Genomic DNA, 21,578 nt, shown 5'->3' with positions numbered 1-21,578 from the left:
CCTCACATCACTAAGATTGAAGGACTCTCCTCTTTGGTGAGATATTATGAGAGCATTGTAAATATTAATGTACATAGATATGCTGTTGTTTTATATTGCTACTCCCCTCTTTTGTGAGGAGTTTAACCATCACAATATGGCGCCATCTTATAACGCATTCGATGAACGTGTCAGTCCTATTTCTAACTGGGGACTTAAAATCATACCAACATGGCATCGGCTTAGATCGGGACTTGCATTACAAAGATTGGAGCATCTCCTTCTCTGTAAGATATTTCTATTTCTTTGGGAGATTTGTAATCATCCATAGACTGTTGATTAATTATTTCTTATTGCCCTATAAATAAATATAATTTGTTCTTCACAGTTTATTGACCATTATTACGGTTATAGAACAAATTTGGTGATAACTTGTTTTTTATGTAGTGGCTTGGCTTCAGCTCCCTGAGAGATCTTTTTAATTCATGTTTTTTAGTTCATAATTTCTTAAGTTTGAAAATCTTTTTCCGTGGATAATTGTCAGCGCGTTGACATTTTTACTTCTTTAGGAACTTTGGCATGTGTTGTATAAATATGACATGTTGCTGAATGAGTAATCCTTAAACTGAAATAGATTACTTTCATGCGGATATGATCACTATGTTACAGAGTCCATGATTTTGAATTCACGTGACCTTTGGATAATTTGATTAGAGATAACTTCTATTTTCAGATGAGCTCTGAGTTGAGAAATTGATACTTTTATTCACCTTGGATGGTTCAGTTCAGGGTTTATTTTTCTTCACAATCACTTTATTATCCATGATTCGTTTGGTGAGTGAAAATTGTTGTTGGTTTTTCACATCATATATACTTTGTGTATAAATTCATTTGAGAAATCCACTTCACCAATGAGTACAATAGGTTTAATTTACCCACAAAGTTGGAATGCCTTCTTATTTTGCTAAACGTATGGAATTTCAAGTTCTTATCTTGTTTTATTAAACTATTTACCACTACCTTTTATTGTTTGAGTCACAGGGATTTTGGTGGAGATATATATATATATATATATATATACATATATATTTATATGCAAAGTCACAATTCCGGTATTCGGCCAGTACCTGCTCGCGAGTGGGTCGTCGTTGGGGTCCCGGCGGCCCAATTATCTTGAAACAGATCTCCCATGCAAAAGGAAACGTACGACGACACTCCAGGAGTTGCTGTGCTTCAAAAAGTATTTTATTTGGCAGCAAAACAAACAACGCGTTTCACCAAAAGGCTTGATCACGTGATCAAGCCTTTTGGTGAAACGCGTTGTTTGTCGTACGTTTCCTTTTGCATGGGAGATCTGTTTCAAGATATATATATATATATATATATATATATATTTATATATATATATATATACACACACACACAACCTACTGGCAGTCGCCAGTAGGTAGATGTAGTTAGGACCTATTTTCCATAGGAAATCCGCAACATTCTATTTGGAATAACTTTGGCGTCGGTTGAAGAATCTTCGCGGAATTTTCAAAACTAATGGCCAGGTCCGCTCCGCTCCTATCCTGAAGGTCTCGGGGTGATTCGTGGAGCGGGGGCCGAGAAAAAAAGGGGGTCCCAAAACATGTTTTCCCCATGCAATTTTCCATTGGGACCTTTAGCCGCAGCTACAGCCCAAACTCCTGAACGGAATTACACCAAATTTGGCAAATCAATCACCTCCAAGTATTGGCAAAGCAAATAGAGCCTTCTAAATTATGCTATTGTATGGAAACATCATTTCTGCATGCATGTGTTTGCATGAGTTGTATATTTAAAGCCAGATCTACTGATTTTGCCAATGCTTGTTAAGCTACTCAGATCATGTAACTTGAAGTACTGGGAAGGAGAGGCTGAGGGGGGAAGGAAAAAAGCACAATGTTTACATATACTAATGATGCTGCTGTTATAAAATCACCAGCTGAAAAACAGTGTCATAGAGAAAGGGATTTTTAAATAGTATAACCTGTGACTAGGGTTTGTTACGTTCTTATTTATACTGGCAAATATATTTTACAGAAAAATATAAATTTAGGAAAATATGCGAAAAGTAGCTGCATATACTCACCCTTCTCTGCGGGCTTTCCAAGCTGACTCCAAGGCATGATGTAAGCAGTCTCAACATCCATTTTATCGAGGAATGTCACTAAAGTAGACACAACATCTTGCCAGGCTTTTTCTTGCAGCAGCGCAGTGTTCACTCTCTTTCGGTGCTCAAAACTGTCTGTGTTGGTGGGGTACAAAATAGAGCAATGCATCAACTACCAAAATGTCCTAGACAATACAATTTGCACTTGAAGGATTTGCCATTATGGCCAAATCTACTGTTACATTCAACTTCTGAGGGTCCACACTAGGGGAAATAGAAGTTGTATGCTTGACATGCAGCAAAGATCCTTCCTGAGTTGACAAAAATAAAATACTTAAGCTGAAAATAAAATGCTTTTATAGGCATCTTCCAAGGAACTTACCTGTTTTAGGAAGGCATGATATTCACGAGAAGAAGTGCCCTGTGCTAAGAAACCCTGTTCAGAATGGTGGACAGCAGCTTATCAATATTGTAAGCATGGCAGAAAGTTATGTGAAACGCACAAAATTGCTTTAGAAGGTTCCTTATAAGGTTTTTGAGTTTTTGAGTTTGCACTAGAGTCATTTCAATTATGTTATGTTTGATTCTACGAGGAACCTTTATGAAATTGGCTAGGACATTATGCAATTTTAGTTTGATGTGGGTGTTGGAGATTATTACAACTGGTGTGCACTTGTAATATGGCGGCCTAGATGTTCATCACGCTGTGACGGGGTAACCCATCGACAAAACTCTAAATCAGGCCCATAGTTTCAAAAGTGGGTTTCATTTGAAAGGGTTGGGGAAAAGCCTTAAATAGTTTATGGTGTTAGAAGAACCCAAATAATCCCAGGTTAGCGCTAACGATGGTTTCTCTTTCAAGTAAGAACGATCTTGGCTTACAGTGTCTAAACATACAAATTTTTTATCATTTTTTCTCGATATCCCAGAGGGATGGGAAAGCCAATCAAAAATAAATATATCTTTTTGCACTTTAAGTACTTATCCCTACTAGAAACCTCGAGAATACCAAAAAAACAGATATGGGTAAGTTTGAACCTATGATGTTCTTGATATTTAAGAGAAGGTTAAGCTTCCAACCTTTAGTAAGAAGATCCTATGAACAATATCCCAGCTTTACTCCAATAGCTGTAGCACAGCCAAACCCGGGAGGTTTAAGGCTACTTCAGAAAACGTTAGCCATGCATCCATCATTGATATTTCACACCATGTAATATCATAGGTACAGTTTAACTGACAAAAACCTTTTAGAGTGCAATCAATGTAAAGCTACCATATATTTTCTTATAACAAGATAATGCTCCCAAAATATTGAAGATCTTTGTTTCCCAACAATGTGACTTCCAGGAAAGATTGTAGGTGAAAGACAGCCCTAGCTATTATTATTCCTTGATCAACTTCGATTTTGTTCTTTCTAGTCACCAAAAATGTTTATTTATTTTTCGGACCAAGCAGATAATCATATTTTTATGCATATATATTAATAGTTTGTTAAAATCACAATGTGCTTTTGAGGACACACTTTTTCCCTTAAGTCCTATAGGAATTTTATTTAATAAAGAAAGATCACCAGCAAATAAACGAGAACCAACATGCAAAATTCCTACTTCTGGAGAAAAGGACAGAGATTTTGTACATATAATTAGGAAATAGGCTAATAATGGAGATAACAGGCGTAGGAGACAGCAAACAGCCTTGCTTCGGGTCGTTTCTAACAGGTATTTCTTCTGTTAGTGTCATATTCACCAAAACTTCCAGGCTCGCCTAGGTATCTGAGTGAAGAAAGTGTATAATGAATAACATCCCCGGGGGAATGTCCTAACGTTCTGGTTTTAATCATATTTGAGTGTGAGTTACAGAACAAAAAAGACTGCCTTAAAATCTGCAAAACAGATATCCATCTGGACAGGAAGTGACCTTACTGGTTGTCTTGCCAAAACCGTCTTTAAAGAAAGAAGCCAGCAAGAATACTTAATTTCCCATCACCCATCAGCCCAGGAAGTGGCATTACTGGATCTCCAATCATCCACCTACACAATAAATTACATCACTTAAGTTCCCAAAATCCATCTCGACAGAAAGTGACATTACTGTTTTTTCTGACAAAACTGTCTTTAAAAGACGGAGCCAAGCAAGAGGACTTCATTTCCAATCAACCATCAGTACAGGCAGTGCTTGATTTGTAAAAAAAGAAGTGCAGGTGCTGAACATTTTGCCAAGGAGGCCACAGCTCACTTCTTCCTCCGGTGAGCCCCAATTTCAACATTCTCACTGCCTCAGTCTCTATCTTCTAACCTTGATCTGTTGTCTGTCCCCTACGTCTTTGCTCTAAGAGTCTATCGTCTCACCTCTCTAATTGTTTTCCATCATCTTTGTCACACCTGGTGTGTTACCTTATTCCCGGCATTTCTGATTTGCCCTCTATTCATTCTACCCCTGCCCTTTTTCCTCTTCACATTTATCCATGTTCTGCTCTCTCTCCCCTCGATCTTGGCTCCTTACAATCACTCTTCTAGCAGTGATTAGCTGTGTCTACGTTTTATCATTTGTCTGCTTTTTTACCTCTGTCCTGTCCTCTACATCCTTTCATTCTATCTTCTCTCTTCTTAATGCTCTCTTCTTCACATCATGGCTGCTTTCTCTATGTATCTGATTTGCTCTCCTTTTCTTCCACTCCGTCTTATCTCTCTCCTCCCCTGTTGTTTCGTTCTCCTCTTTACTCCTGCTCTCTCTCTCATCTATAACACTGCTGCTGCCTGTGACCCCTGTTGTCAGCCTGTAAATGTCCCTGCTATTTTAAACTCTGCATTTGCCTGTTGTCGTTCCTAAAGAAGAGGAAGATGACGTGTTTTACTTTCTTACCTACACCGAGTGCAAAAACAAAATGTACACCAAATGAAAATATTTTTTTGGCATATATTAATCAGTGCAGTACAACTGGGTTATTTGCAGAACAGGTAGCTGTACGAGTACAGAAGTTGATGTCACTACTAGTCGGGCCTCTAATTAGTAGGTCCAGGGATGGCGACGGCATTGGCATCCGCTGCTTAGCTTGCTGTGACTCTGCCTGCTACAGCACAGGCATTGTCCCCAGCCGTAATGCTGCCAATGCCGGTAAGTATGGCTGTGGTGCCTACTGGACTCACGCACACTCAGCAATTACCATGCTAGGGTGCAGCGCAAAGGTGACGCCATGGTGCACAAAAGTTGTGCTGGGGCACAGCCGCATGAAGCACGTTGAGGATAGCAGCAATGCAGGGCTGCAGGATATGCTACTCTGGCTACACAGCAAGTGGAAAGTCCACACTTACTTTTGTGTATTCTTGCTCAAGAGCTCCACTCCCAAGTTCCAAATGCGCTCAGGCAGCTTCCTTGCCTCAACTCCGTCTTGAGCCAGCCCCCAGCTACAATTATCCAATGGGAGGCTTAGGCTCAGGCAGTGGCATGGTTCAACATACTCTGGGAATAGAATGCAAGACATAGTTTGTCGATGACTTCTTGGATTTGTGATCGGCAAGATGGCATCATCACTAACTTGGTGATACACAATCATGCCTGCCTGGACAGGCGTATGCTGGGCTGTCTATGAACATTTACCAGCCAGAAAGCATGCAACATATGTTATTCTTTTTATTTTGAATTTGAAGAATTAATATTGAGACCACCACCTGCAGGGTCAGAAATTGCAGCCCTGGCCCTGTGAAAGAAGTGCAGGTGCTGAGCACCTGAAAGCCCCTGCTCAAATTAAGCACTGTACAGGACATGACATGACAGCACCCAGCACTCTACAGAGGCAGATACGATTTCCCTACTAGATCTCATGGAGAGTTTTGGTCACATAACTGGTGAAGGGGTCTACCTAGCCAGCTTGTTACACGCTCAATGGGATATTCACTAATAATCCTTATATCCAGGTAAAGGAGATTCTGCCACTTATCTGGTCAGACCATTTGGTCATTTTATTTAACATAGGACACACAGTACCTGCCCTCAAACTGGCGGACTAGGTAGCAACAGATTGGTGAGAGCCTGGAATAGGATCAATGAGCAGAATTTCCAGGAAAACCTGGCCAAGTCTCTGCCAGAATATGGGGAGGATGTAGAAAAAAGGGTAGCAATTACAACTACTGGTTGGAAATCAACGGATCACAATTAGCCCCCCTGATCACTACATTCGAAACGTAGCCACCTGACTGCCCCATGGTACTCGGATAGACTGAAGGACTGCAAATTAGGCTGTAAAAAACAGGAACGCATCTGAAGATTAGCCTAAGATCCAGTAGAAGCACAAAAATATAAACAAACACTAAGTAAGCACAAAGAAATGATAAGGAGCGAAAAAACCTTACATTTCTCCCAAAAAAATGAGTGTGATAAAAAAAGACTTGAAGGAACTTTTTAGAGCTGCTGTGCCGCTTACTTCACCACCCAGTCCTGAAATGATGTCAACTCAATTGTTGTGCAATCAGATTGCTATGCACTTTGTGAACTTTATGAACCCTGAAACAGAGATCACTAAGGCTCTGGACCAATGCGCACCGAAACTTAAATCGAAATCTTTAAGAACAACTGCATCTGAAAGTGGTACACAGCAGAACTTAAGGCATTGAAAAAAAGTGCAAAATAATGGAACACAACTGGAGACTTTCCAGATCAGATCCTGATAAGTCAGCATATAAAACGAAACTTAGGAGCTACAATCATGCAATTAGGAAGGCCAAAAGGGCGTATTTCGCACAACGAATAAACAAGAACGCCAACTCTGTAAAAGACCTTTACAAAATAATACGTGAATTATGCAAACCGATCTGTATGTCCCAAACCCTACATCCTTCAGCAGAATGCTGTGAAATAATCAGTGAATTTTTTATAGATAAAATATGTACAATTTACTCGTCATTTAACATCACAACCCCAGCAGACTCCATGAACTGGGAAAGTAGGGACCCTCATCCCGATGCCCCATACGTCTAGATAATTTTGTCCCCTCTTTAGAAAAAGAGGTCGCCAAGGCAATGGGGAAGTTACATTGGGATCCCTTCTTGATCCCTGTCCGCATTTCATTTTTTCACAGATCATACCCACCCTGGGTCCATATATCACGCAGCTATTTAACCAATCTCTGGAGACAGCAGTTTTTCCAGAGATTTGGAAACAGGCCATAGTGACCCCTTTGCTGTAGAAGGCTGGCTCAGACGTAAATAACCCAGCCAATTACAGGCCAATTTCTCAACTCCCTTATCTCTCCAAAGTATTGGAAAAGACAACTGTCCAACTATCTAGAGTCTAACGAATTACTGAACCCCTCTCAAACGGGTTTCAGGGCCACCAACAGTACAGAGGCAACTCTCCTGGCTGTCCTAGATAATATAAGATCATTGTTGGACCAGGGAAAGGCAGTAGCCTTGATCCTGTTAGACCTGTCGGCGGCATTGGACACAGCCTCCCACCAGCTTTTATTGGAAAATCTGCACAAAAAAGGCATACATGCAAAAGTCCTTCAATGGCTCAGCTCATTTCTGAGCAACAGAATGCAAACCGTGCAAATGGGTGTCTTCTCATCAATTCCAAAAAATCTCAGTTGTGGCATCCAGCAGGGAGCATCCCTCAGCCCTACCTTTTTAATGCCTATGTATCATCCTTGGCAAAAATTGGCATGAAATGGGTCTTTGGGATTTGCTACTATGAAGATGGCACACTACTGACAAAAGCCATCAGAGATAGACACAAGGACACCAGGGCCAAACTCAACAACTGCCTCACCAAAATGGCAACCTGGATTTCAGAACACTGCTTAAAGCTCAACGCTGAGAAATCAGAAATCTTGCTTCCCGGCGGATCCAATCATATCTGGCATCCGTCTTGGTGGCCCCGCTCGCTGGGTATTGCCCTAGCACCGAAGCAGTGCACAAAAAATGTAGGTGTCTTCATTGATAACACTCTATCAATGCAGGACCACGTCAGAACCCTGTGTGGTGGAAGCTTTGCCACACTGAAGCTTTTAAAAAGTTTCTTCCCCTGGTTACTTCTGGAAAGCAGGAGAACAGTCACACAGGCCCTGCTTGCAGTAGGCTGGATTATGGAAAAGCACTTTTCGTTGGTATGCCAGACTACCTTTTCAAACGTCTGCAAGTAATACAAAATGCAGCGGCCAGACTGGTGTGTAATAAGGGCAGATACAGCTCAGCGACGGACTGCTTGAGGCAACTTCACTGGCTGCCCATGCGTCAAAGAGCAAGATTTAAGCTCTTAGGACATGCACACAAGGCACTCCATCACACCGGCTCCAGAGTTCTTCAGAACAGAATTCAATTCTACACCCCGTCCAGGTGCCTAAGGTCACACCTTCAGGCTCTAGCTGAGACTAAAAGGATCAGTAAGAGTAGGGCAGGTGGACGCACCTTTTTGTATCTTGCAGCTGTGTACTGGAAAGAGCTTCCACTGGAACTACGGCTGATCGAGGATTATATGGCGTTCAGGAAGAATCTTAAAACCCACTTATTCCCCTAGGACTGTTGCCAGCCTATTCACCACCCTCCCGCTACACTAGCACCCCTATGGGATGAATGTTGTGCTTTATAAATCAAAAAAATCATTAAATTAAATAAACAGAGGGGAAAGCTTCTTCAATGAAGTAGGTAGCAGTATAACCAACGATAAACCTTTCATCCCTGAGCGGAAGTTGGCAGTAGAAAATTCCATTGAGGAACAGTGTTTTGAGAAATTTGAAGTCCAGGAAAAGGCGATAGTGGTAGATTTAATGGCACATACAAAATCAGGATCACCAATCGACCCCTGTCCAGTGGTGGTAGTGAAAATGGCTCAAGGCCTATTTGCCGATCACCTGACAAACATGTTCAATTACATCTTTATGATGGGAGTTTTCCCTAAGATATGGATAAAGCATCAATCCGGCCTATCCTAAAAGAAAACAATTTAGATCCAGAGGAAGTTAATAACTATCGCCCCATATCTCGCGTACCTTTTGCAGCCAAACTTCTAGAGAGGGCCATGAATAAACAGCTGGTGGAGTACATCGATTCCCTTAACTGCTTGGATGATACTCAACATGGATTCAGAACCTGGCACAGTACTGAAACAGCTAAAAAATCATAGGTATTCCCTGGGTTCTTAGTGAGTAAATTAAGAGAGACACATTGTCCCTATTTTGGGAGAGAGGAATATTGTAATTCACGCATTCACACACTCTCACCCATGTTTATGAAATTGCTAAAGTCTAGTAATCAAACCACAACGGTGTCTAATAATTCAGCATAGACCCATAACTGAGATTATATGGACTGTTTATTTTATTATATTAAAAACGAGGGCAATAGGATCTTATCCTTAAACAGTTTCACTTACAAAATCCGCTTTTTAATACAGTGCCTACTGCTCAATTACAAATCACATTATATCATTTCGTACAAATTTAATAAATAAAAACATATAACAATGCAATTCAAATAAAATGTCATAGATAAAAAACCCGCTACGGGTGTCGACGCGTTTCAGTGGATCAGGCAACTAGCCCCACCTTCTTCAGGACAGTTAAAACAACATAAATCTGTGGATAGAAGAATCCAGAGTAAGGACACATGTATTCTCACAATTGCACATTGATTTTACATTTCCATTTGAAAATACACCATCATCTTTCCTATTTGCCCAGTTGTGGTTATTCATCTATTTATCCCTTGTGGTTGTTACTAGACTCAAGTGGTTTTATCCTCACCCCTTCAGTTTCACATTTATCTGTTTGTGCGGTTACCCCTTAAATCCACACACCCTACACACTCATGCATTTCATACCTGACAGAGTTCAGGTCCGTATTCATGGATTAATTTCGAATACGTTCTTATTCATAGCCTTTTCAGGGTTCTCTTCATATGATTATTTTAGATCGACAAGGACCTATAGATGAATTAATATTATAGTTATCCTTGTCCTATTCCTCTGTGTTCAGTAAGAGGTAGTTTGACTTAAGACATACCTGTGTTTTATATGCACAGTTGCTTATCGGTTCCAGAGATTCACATCACACTTTCTGTAGTGGTGATTTATCATTAGATCGTTTTTTATCAATTTCGACCTGTGAGGAATTATAGAACATCACTAAATCTAGGAGAATACTATTTACCAAGGCTTGTTATATTCTTTTATTTCTACACACCTGTAGTTCCTTTTCTGTTCGTCTCGACCGGTGTTTTCTTAGTTATTACTTTTCATGTTGGGAAGCACTTTCTAGAATCATAGATAGGGCCAGTTGTTTTCACATAGTTTCATAATATTCTATTGTTTCATATATTGTATTTAGGTTGTACTAACTCACCTTAATGTTATTATTGTATCTCAGATCTGGTTCTGTCTCTTATTATTTTCTGGCTCGTCAGGCATACCTTTGAATTTATCTTGCCTGTTGTATAAAGTAAACATACGGCCACTTTTAGTGCTCTCTCATGCTTTATTTCGTAGTTATGTCTGTTAATATCATTCGGTTTCTCACCTGTAATAGATCGAAATCAGATCTCGGGGTATTGGAGTTCTTTTATATTCTTTAGGCGAAGTCAGTTTTCATTTTGTCTAGAGATAAAAGTACATATTTTAGATTAAAAGTTACTCTTATCACTCCCAATATTACCATGGTATTTTTCCATAAGGCTGTTTCTATATTTTTATTATTATATAACTTCGCATGTTTTTATACGTCTTATTCTCAGTTCAAAAATAGTTACTCGTATCGATTGTGGTTACTTTTATGGCCACATGAATTTTGAATCAAACAAAACGCCCGTATATGCGTATATTAAACGCCCCTCACGTCCCCTTGTGAGTTTCCATTTGATTATCAGTATTCAGGCATGACTATTTGGGTCACCGATATCTAGTCAGGTCTAAGTGTATGTAATTTGCCAGACCCCTGCTACATTGAAAACATGGTGTTAGTCCGGGCGGTTATGGCATTAGCACCGTATGGTTGCTCGTGCCCTTAAACTACGTCGTGACTCAGAGTCCACGATAGAAATAAAGCGGGGGAGATCCTCTATCGTTATCTAGCACTCGCTTACCTCCTGTATGGATCTTATTCTGCTTCCACCGGTCTCCACGCTCTCAAGGAAAAGAGACCATCTCTCGCTATTCTTTTATAGTTCCGGGTTTCGTGCCCGGCATCGTCGTGCACTTCCTGGTTACGTAGCTCACAACGACGTGCAGGTCCTGTTAAACCCACCGTCTAACTTGGTCGCCATTTTACAGTGTAGTCAGATCCTATGTGTTTTACAATCGGTGCAGCAAATATTCTATACTCTTTTCATTATTGCCACTCCTATACATTAATATTACTGTTTTGTTGTTGGGTATGTCATTCTGTGGGAGAATTCATATTATGCGCAATCCATAATTATTATCTTAGAATATCGCTATTATAATATGACGATATTATCCACAAGTATTTATAATGGGCAAGTTTTATCCTCTCCGCTTGAGCGTTCATAACCCCGAAACGAAAAGTGAAGTACAGGTTGATTCGGTGGGTTATGTTTATCTTTTAATTTTTAGTTTATTATTTTTGATTGTCACCTCATGACTCATCCTGGTATTATTTTGCATATGTTGGTTCTTAGGTTGAAACAGTATGTTTATGAATTATGTTTCATCTATATAACCTCTCCCACTCCTCACGGTTGTTAAGACCTTCAGGATGAGTCTTAAACATACACATATAATACTGCTCACGCATTTTTCTTTTTTTATCAACATTGCCCCCTTTCCTAGAAATAGTCACTTTTTCTAAGATGCACCAACGGAGATCGTCTATGATGTGGTTGCATTCTGCCCAGTGATCTGTTAGGGGGGCATTCCTTTTTTTGTTCTGATTGCAGACCTGTGTTTGTTCAATCTTGTCCTCATTTCTCTACTAGTTTCCCCTATGTAGCCTAAACCACATGGGCACATTATTAGATAGACAACATTTTGGGTCTTACAGTTGAACATATTTTTGGCAGTATGTGTATACTTGTTTAGTGTGATTTTCTCTCCAGAAATTATCGACTTACAATTCACGCATGTGCTGCATGGGTAAGTGCCTATCAATTTCTTATTGGTCGTGATACTAGTTTGGTGGGCCTCATTCCTATCTTTATATGTTCTCACTAGTCTGTTCCTAATAGTCTTATTGCGTCTATATGAGAACAACGGTTTCTCTATTCTCGCAGCATTTTTATCTTGAAGAAGGTTCCAATTTCTATTTATAATGTTTTTTACTTTATTGCTAATTACAGAATAATTGGAGACAAACACTATTTTGTCCACTTTTTCTCTTTCTCCGTTTTTTTCCTCAAATAATGCATCGCGGTTATAGTATTTGGCTCTTTTATAAGCTTTCTTTATAATATTCTTAGGATAACCCCTGTCATTCAACTTCATTTTTAATTTTTCAGCATGGACCTCAAAGTCCTTTTTGTTTGTGCAGTTTCTGCGGAGCCGCAAAAATTGGCCAAACGGTATGTTATCCTTCTGGCATTTTGGGTGGTCACTATGATAGTGGAGCATCGTATTCCGATCACTCGTAGTGAAGGTCTTAACAACCGTGAGGAGTGGGAGAGGTTATATAGATGAAACATAATTCATAAACATACTGTTTCAACCTAAGAACCAACATATGCAAAATAATACCAGGATGAGTCATGAGGTGACAATCAAAAATAATAAACTAAAAATTAAAAGATAAACATAACCCACCGAATCAACCTGTACTTCACTTTTCGTTTCGGGGTTATGAACGCTCAAGCGGAGAGGATAAAACTTGCCCATTATACTTGTGGATAATATCGTCATATTATAATAGCGATATTCTAAGATAATAATTATGGATTGCGCATAATATGAATTCTCCCACAGAATGACATACCCAACAACAAAACAGTAATATTAATGTATAGGAGTGGCAATAATGAAAAGAGTATAGAATATTTGCTGCACCGATTGTAAAACACATAGGATCTGACTACACTGTAAAATGGCGACCAAGTTAGACGGTGGGTTTAACAGGACCTGCACGTCGTTGTGAGCTACGTAACCAGGAAGTGCACGACGATGCCGGGCACGAAACCCGGAACTATAAAAGAATAGCGAGAGATGGTCTCTTTTCCTTGAGAGCGTGGAGACCGGTGGAAGCAGAATAAGATCCATACAGGAGGTAAGCGAGTTCTAGATAACGATAGAGGATCTCCCCCGCTTTATTTCTATCGTGGACTCTGAGTCACGACGTAGTTTAAGGGCACGAGCAACCATACGGTGCTAATGCCATAACCGCCCGGACTAACACCATGTTTTCAATATAGCAGGGGTCTGGCAAATTACATACACTTAGACCTGACTAGATATCGGTGACCCAAATAGTCATGCCTGAATACTGATAATCAAATGGAAACTCACAAGGGGACGTGAGGGGCGTTTAATATACGCATATACGGGCGTTTTGTTTGATTCAAAATTCATGTGGCCATAAAAGTAACCACAATCGATACGAGTAACTATTTTTGAACTGAGAATAAGACGTATAAAAACATGCGAAGTTATATAATAATAAAAATATAGAAACAGCCTTATGGAAAAACACCATGGTAATATTGGGAGTGATAAGAGTAACTTTTAATCTAAAATATGTACTTTTATCTCTAGACAAAATGAAAACTGACTTCGCCTAAAGAATATAAAAGAACTCTAATACCCCGAGATCTGATTTCGATCTATTACAGGTGAGAAACCGAATGATATTAACAAACATAACTACGAAATAAAGCATGAGAGAGCACTAAAAGTGGCCGTATGTTTACTTTATACAACAGGCAAGATAAATTCAAAGGTATGCCTGACTAGCCAGAAAATAATAAGAGACAGAACCAGATCTGAGATACAATAATAACATTAAGGTGAGTTAGTACAACCTAAATACAATATATGAAACAATAGAATATTATGAAACTATGTGAAAACAACTGGCCCTATCTATGATTCTAGAAAGTGCTTCCCAACATGAAAAGTAATAACTAAGAAAACACCGGTCGAGACGAACAGAAAAGGAACTACAGGTGTGTAGAAATAAAAGAATATAACAAGCCTTGGTAAATAGTATTCTCCTAGATTTAGTGATGTTCTATAATTCCTCACAGGTCGAAATTGATAAAAAACGATCTAATGATAAATCACCACTACAGAAAGTGTGATGTGAATCTCTGGAACCGATAAGCAACTGTGCATATAAAACACAGGTATGTCTTAAGTCAAACTACCTCTTACTGAACACAGAGGAATAGGACAAGGATAACTATAATATTAATTCATCTATAGGTCCTTGTCGAACTAAAATAATCATATGAAGAGAACCCTGAAAAGGCTATGAATAAGAACGTATTCGAAATTAATCCATGAATACGGACCTGAACTCTGTCAGGTATGAAATGCATGAGTGTGTAGGGTGTGTGGATTAAGGGGTAACCGCACAAACAGATGAATGTGAAACTGAAGGGGTGGGGATAAAACCACTTGAGTCTAGTAACAACCACAAGGGATAAATAGATGAATAACCACAACTGGGCAAATAGGAAAGATGATGGTGTATTTTCAAATGGAAATGTAAAATCAATGTGCAATTGTGAGAATACATGTGTCCTTACTCTGGATTCTTCTATCCACAGATTTATTTTGTTTTAACTGTCCTGAAGAAGGTGGGGCTAGTTGCCTGATCCACCGAAACGCGTCGACACCCGTAGCGGGTTTTTTATCTATGACATTTTATTTGAATTGCATTGTTATATGTTTTTATTTATTAAATTTGTACGATATGATATAATTTGATTTGTAATTGAGCAGTAGGCACTGTATTAAAAAGCGGATTTTGTAAGTGAAACTGTTTAAGGATAAGATCCTATTGCCCTCGTTTTTAATATAATAAAATAAACAGTCCATATAATCTCAGTTATGGGTCTATGCTGAATTATTAGACACCGTTGTGGTTTGATTACTAGACTTTAGCAATTTCATAAACATGGGTGAGAGTGTGTGAATGCGTGAATTACAATATTCCTCTCTCCCAAAATAGGGACAATGTGTCTCTCTTAATTTACTCACTAAGAACCCAGGGAATACCTATGATTTTTTAGCTTACTCTACCCAGTTCCCTTGGGTCCAGAGGGTACTCTCTTTCGTTTGTGAACAATAACAGTACTGAAACAGCCCTGAATAAATCAGTCGAAGAAATAAGGATAGCTCTAGACAACGGAGAGAAGGCCGTCCTTATTTTGTTAGATCTATCGGCTGCCTTCGATACTGTACACCATACCATTTTTTTGGTGGACAGATTAACAGCAAAAGGGGGCAGGGATCAGCTCTCCACCTGCTTAAATCATTTTTGGAAGATAGAACGCAATTTGTGGCTATGGACCCATTTGAATCGGATTCCTTTCAGCACCCTTGTGGTGTGCCACTTGGCTCCTCAATTGGCCCAACTATTTTTAATATCTACATAGCTGCATTGGCCCCAGTCATAAAAACTTTTGGCTTCGACTTAACTTCGTATGCTGATGGTACGCAACTTGTTGTAGCAGTTAAGAACCACTCGCATTCTGTTAGCAAGCAATTCAACGATTGCATGCTAGCCATAAGTTCATGAATGAGCTTTAACAGTCTGAAACTAAATTCAAATAAAACGGAGGTGGTTCTTTTTGGAAATGATCCCTCTTTTTGGTCCCCGGGCTGGTGGCCAACGAATAGAGGCGAGTTGTTAGTACCAATAGAAAAGGCTACAAATCTTGGGATAATCATAGACAATAAGCTTACCTTTGCGGAGCAGATTAATGCCCTTACATCTTCAACTTCTTTTATTGCGAGGAACATTAGAAAGATCCTGCCTTTTATCCCATTAAATTTGCAACAGCTGGTCATATCAATATCGATAATGGCCAGATTAGATTACTGTAATGGCCTAAATCTTAATTTGCGGGCCACGCATCCTAGGAAACTTCAGGTACTGCAAAACGCAGCCACCAGAGTTCTCTCCCATACTCCTAAGTTGTATCAGTTAGGAAAACAATCAAACAATTACACTGGTTGCCGGTGAAGGGCAGGATTCAATTCAAGGCTCTGTGCATTGTGTATAAAGCACTGCACAGACAAGGACCATAAAAATTAGCCGGAAATTTAGATGGTACACACCTAAAAGAGTACTTAGATCATCTAACTCCAGAACTATGGTGGTACCTATATTCAAAAGAATGAATTTGAGTGACAGAATTTTTGACCTGAGCACCATAAAATTCTGGAACAAACTCCTGCCATACATCCGATCAGCCACTTCTTTACTCAATTTCCGACGGGAGTTAAAAACTTGCCTTTTTAGTACATCAGACTTTTGGTAAGATCCCTGAATCTCTCTCGATTCAATCAGTAGGTTAACGCCAGGACATCGTTTGGTAACAGAACACTTTATAAGTCTCCTACATTAACATTAACATTCCTCCCCCCTCCGAGGAACTACTTAATGGCAGCTGCAACATGGACATGCAGCAGACATTTCCAGCACCAGGAACCCTGGTCCGATCACTGCCTAGCGAAACTCCACAGCACTCTTTACATCACTAGACCCCGGACGCCGTTTGCCTAACTGCTGGTACACTGCACCTTACTCCACTGTAGGAACTTTCACCAGCACCCACTGCTGGTTCTCCATGGGCCACTTGCCCACACCCCCTACGCAAATAGTAACAGCGTCCTCAAAACCGCCTCCCAACATCCCTGCCACACAAGCATCAACAATGCCTAGACCCCTACCCTACAACACACACCACTGCAAACCAGCATGTCAACACCCACTCACATGCATGCTTCTCTACACACAACCACTCAGCAAACACAAAACCTGAAATACCGGACCTGCTGAGTAGTGGCGTATCCAATGTCCTCTTCATCACAGAAACCTTGCTAAACTCTGCCCCTACATCACCATGGCAATCCCAAAAGGCTACAAGGACGCTCTACCGGACCCCCTTCACAAGTCAGGAGGACTAATTATCATCTAGAAGAAATCCATCAAATGCACAATATTCATTGAGAACACCACCCCATTCATGAAAAACCTGCACTTCAAGCTGCAAATCTCTGAAAACCTCACCCCAAATTGAACCCTCAACTACCATCCACCTGGAAAACAAGCCGCCTTTACCAGCCTCATTACAAGCTTCATCGCTACACTCACTGTCAGCTCTGGGGAATACATTATCTTCTGTGACCTCAACTTTTACCTGGAAGACCAAAATGACCCCTGCTCCACAGCACTTCTCAAAAGCTTGAGCAACATTGGACTCACCCAGCTCATTCCAGAACCAACACACACTATAGGACAGACGCTGGACCCCATCTTCACCAAAATGTTCAGCATCAAATACAGCTCCACCACACCACTCACATGGATCCACCACTACATCATCCACTTCCAAATCAATACACCTCAATTCAACACCACTATCGGGTTCAGCATTCCAAACATCAGCTGGAATCAAATCACAGAAGGAGACTGTCACAGCGCCCTCAGCACGTAGCAGCCCAGCCCAACAAACAACATCAAAAATTACATCAACAACTCCAATAACTAGATCATAAACTGCGATCAAAATAGTCAGGGTCAACCACTCCAAAGAGATTCAAAGACATATTTATTTTAACATTTGATTCAACTGTTATCTGCTCCAGGAGTATCTTGTTAACACTATACAGGGTCATTCGTTAAGATGGCACTAGGGGCCCGATGTAGGTGGCAAATACTGGTCGGAAACGGCCGAATTCGGCCGTTTCCGACCGGTATTTGTCATCTTGAGATGTAGGGGGCCAGATTTTACAGATTCTGTAAATTTACAGAATCGGTAAATTTACAGAATCTGTAAAATACCGAATCGGTATTTTTACCGATTCGGTAACGGCCAGATGTAGGTGAGACTCTTCAGAGTCCCTAAGGCCTTACAGAATCGGTATTTTACCACCCAATCCAATTGGGTGGTAAAATACTGATTCCAGGTGTGCATGCACACCTAGCCATGTGACAGGCAGACATGCCCTTAGGGCATGTCTGTGTGCCACATGGCACACATGCCTGTCTTTGGGATGCTAGAGGGTGTCAAAGTGACACCCCCTGCACTCTTGCTAAAATCGGTATTCCTATGGGCTTCAAGGCCCATAGGAATCAATGGGCAATACCGATTCTGTATTTACAGAATCGGTAAATACCGAATCTTACCGGTATTTACAGATTCTGTAATACCTACATCTCCCCCCTTCATATTTACCAACTCTTAAATACCGAATCGGTAAAATTCAGTATTTAAGAGTCGGTAAATATGAATTATGAATTATGAATTACCTACATCTAGCCCTAGGTCTCATTATTAGAAACAAGGTAATCAGACCACAAAGACTCAAGAATGCCACATTCCAAAGTACAATACAACATTTGTATATCCATGTTTATTTTAAGTCAAAAACAGCAAAAGTCCCTTCTCTGAATAACGCTTAGCATCTCTTCCTTGTTGTTGTGGTAGTAAACAACTTTTGTTTGCTTTTATCATCTATAGGTAAAGTTCCTTTTATTTAAATGCTATATTTACATATTTTCCCAAATGTAATGATCTAGAGGATTGATAGTTTACTCTTTTTACAGCTGTGCAATCTTTATCAAACCTCAGGGTAGTCCCACTGTTCTATGTACAATCCTAGAACAATATGTTACATTTTTATGATGTTTCAGGAAGCATTCTGTGATTCGTGCTTATATCAAAACAAGTAAATAAAGACCACAGTAGGTCCAGTCTCAATAAATTGCTTGAGTGTACTTAATTTATGAAGAGCTAGTCTACAGTATCTTGTGGTCAATCATTTTCGATATTCTACTGGTAGCTCAGACCTTTGTAAGTTTGATGACACAGAATAATCACATATGTACAAGGAAATGGAAAAAGCATCACGATTAATATGATCACTAAAATAGTATTTACAACAAAAGGTAAAAAGATCAGGAGTAACCAATACAAAATCAAATGGGCGCCTGTCCTTTCATTTTTTAAATGTTTTGCCAGCTTGTAGGTAGCCATTAAATCTGTAACTGGCATGAACCAACTGAAGGTCTAAATAAAAGATCCATATCGTTTGGGCCTTCACGGATGAACTCACTGGGCGGTTGCACCTAAGTGGATGGCAAAATGTACCATCAGATCCTTCATAAGATCTTCCAGTTCTTGGATCTCTTTTAACATTCAAATCACTTCCCTTCAGGCACATTTTGATATTTAAATGTCCAGTATAACAAATCTGCTTTGAAAAGATGCAGCTCCTCTTCAAAATTCTACTTTTTAGCATGGTGATAAACATTCAGCATAAGCATTTGCTCGAATGTAATATGTGTGTTAATAAAATTCATCAAAATTGTGTGAGCTCATTATGATATCATTTCCAGATTTCCTTAACCCCTTCGGTGCTACTTCTAGGGTGCTCATGATGAGCTGAGCTCGTCAAGACTACACCCATTTACATTATCTCCCAGCACAGCAGAGGGATAACTCAAGCAGTCAAGGTGTTAAGCTTACATTTACCTGGGATGAGATCAATATTGCCTCCCAGGGGGCTATTGCCATTATGATTAGTTGCTGGCTAATTCAAAGACATACAACTATCATGAAAATAATAATTGTTAAACCACGACTCCTGGAACAATATAGCATGTTTTTCATTTATGAATGACAATCGTCAGAAACAATTTACTCTGTATTTAGACCAAATATTTTCCAGCATTTAAAGTCTATTTCAGTCAGGCTAGGATTCATACTTCCCATTTCTGAACCAAGATGGTTCAACCCTCATTGGTGAGTCTATTTTTTCCCCATATACGTGTCACTGCTGGGTTACAGAATCACTCTTGAAGAGTTTGTGTTGTGGTTAAGATAGAATTATCAGTAGGTATTGTAATCACATACCCTTGCCTCTTGGCCAGCATTCAAAGACCAAAGACTTAAGCATGCTTGCTTCCCAATCTCCTTGATAACTTCAATGAATGTCACTTCATTGGGATAAAGCAGCTGCAACACAACAACGCCAAGTTTGTCCTCTGCATCCTAAATGTTTTGGTGATTATAGTAGAGTCGATCATCATCTTTGTTATTCTTCTGGCAGATTTCGATTTTACAAAGCCTATTAGTTTTATATCCATGGAAGAGGTCTCCTTTAAAACAGGGATATAGTGAGTCAGAATATGTTGTCTTTTTTATAGGTTTTATTTCACTCGGCACAGCCAAAGCCACTATGGAATCCCACCACTACTTCTTATTATCAAAGGTAGTGGAGGAAGTGGCCAAATCCAATTCAGATGTTAAGTTTTATTTTTGTTTAGAGCAAACTCCTGGGCCGAAAAGGCAGGGGGGACAGTTGGAAATAAATTATTTTTTCCCATTTCTTTATTTAATGAACATTTTCTGACAACTCCACTAAGAATTTCTTGAAAAATCTAATTTACTATGGATGGTGTTATTGATTTATTGACACTATGATGTGTGTGCATCATGAGACTGTAATAGTTACAAATGTGGCTGGTTTTCAAAGTTGGGATCAATTACACTTGAACTTGTTTGGAAAAGTAATGTGTCTTTTGCCAAACTGCTATTTATCATGAAACTATTGTACAGCCAGCATTTAAATAATCTGTTGCTAGAGTGAAAGTTAACCAGAAGTGGTGGTTAAATGGGATGTGTGTAAATTAATGGAAAAAGAAAACTGAGAAACCACATTGGAGGAAACCAAATAATGGAAATCTAATTTTAAGGAAAGACAATTTTAAGGAAATATAAAAAAATCAAAAATTAAAGGACAGATAATGTCGAGTAAAAGTCCAACATTTCTTTAATCCCTTCCACGCTCATGACGAGCTGGGCTCGTCATGCAGTAGCCTCCTCGCACGCTCATGACGAGCCCAGCTCGTCATAAACCAATGAGGATCACGAAATCCCAGCACAGCAGGGGAATTCCCATAGCATCCAAGAGGTTAATCCTGGGGCGAGTTTAGGACTACTATGGGTTTTTATTTTGGGTTCAGGGGTGTGTAATGGTTTGGGTGATAAGGGGAGATTAGGGGGACAGGAATAATTGGAGTTCAGGCATAGAAAGGAGTTTTTAGGGTTCAGAGATGTGTGGAGTGTAGGGGTGGTGCTGAATTTTTAGGGTACATGGATAAGTGGTGTTTAGGTGGGTGAGGTGTTTTTAGGTTTCAGGGATGCATGGAATGTAAGGGTGTTGAGGCATTTTAGGGTTCATGGTTGGGCGGCGTTTAGGGCTGGTGAGGGTTTTAGAGTTCAATTATGGGTAGCAACTGGAGTGGTGAAGAGTTTTTCAGGGTTCAGGATGGAGTGGAGTTTAGGGTGGTGAGGG

General features: G+C 39.8%; 1 protein-coding gene across 2 annotated transcripts in view; it reads right to left on the bottom strand.

Annotated features, from left to right (window-relative positions):
- The window catches only part of LOC144819875 (protein NipSnap homolog 3B-like), a 414,627-nt gene that overhangs the window by 221,973 nt on the left and 171,076 nt on the right, over nucleotides 1-21,578 (bottom strand). Inside the window, exon 3 of one of the 2 annotated variants that reach the window (XM_078677598.1) lies at nucleotides 2,096-2,251. The exons of the other annotated variant lie outside the window; for it this stretch is intronic. Coding sequence (XP_078533724.1) covers nucleotides 2,096-2,251 — 156 coding nt within the window. The remainder of the gene's footprint in view (nucleotides 1-2,095; nucleotides 2,252-21,578) is intronic. 2 annotated transcript variants of the gene reach the window in all.

Source organism: Lissotriton helveticus, chromosome 2_1, assembly GCF_964261635.1.
Source record: "Lissotriton helveticus chromosome 2_1, aLisHel1.1, whole genome shotgun sequence".
NCBI classification, from domain to species: domain Eukaryota; kingdom Metazoa; phylum Chordata; class Amphibia; order Caudata; family Salamandridae; genus Lissotriton; species Lissotriton helveticus.
The sequence above is the reverse complement of the archived record's forward strand: the minus strand, read 5'-3'. Positions and strand labels throughout refer to the sequence as shown.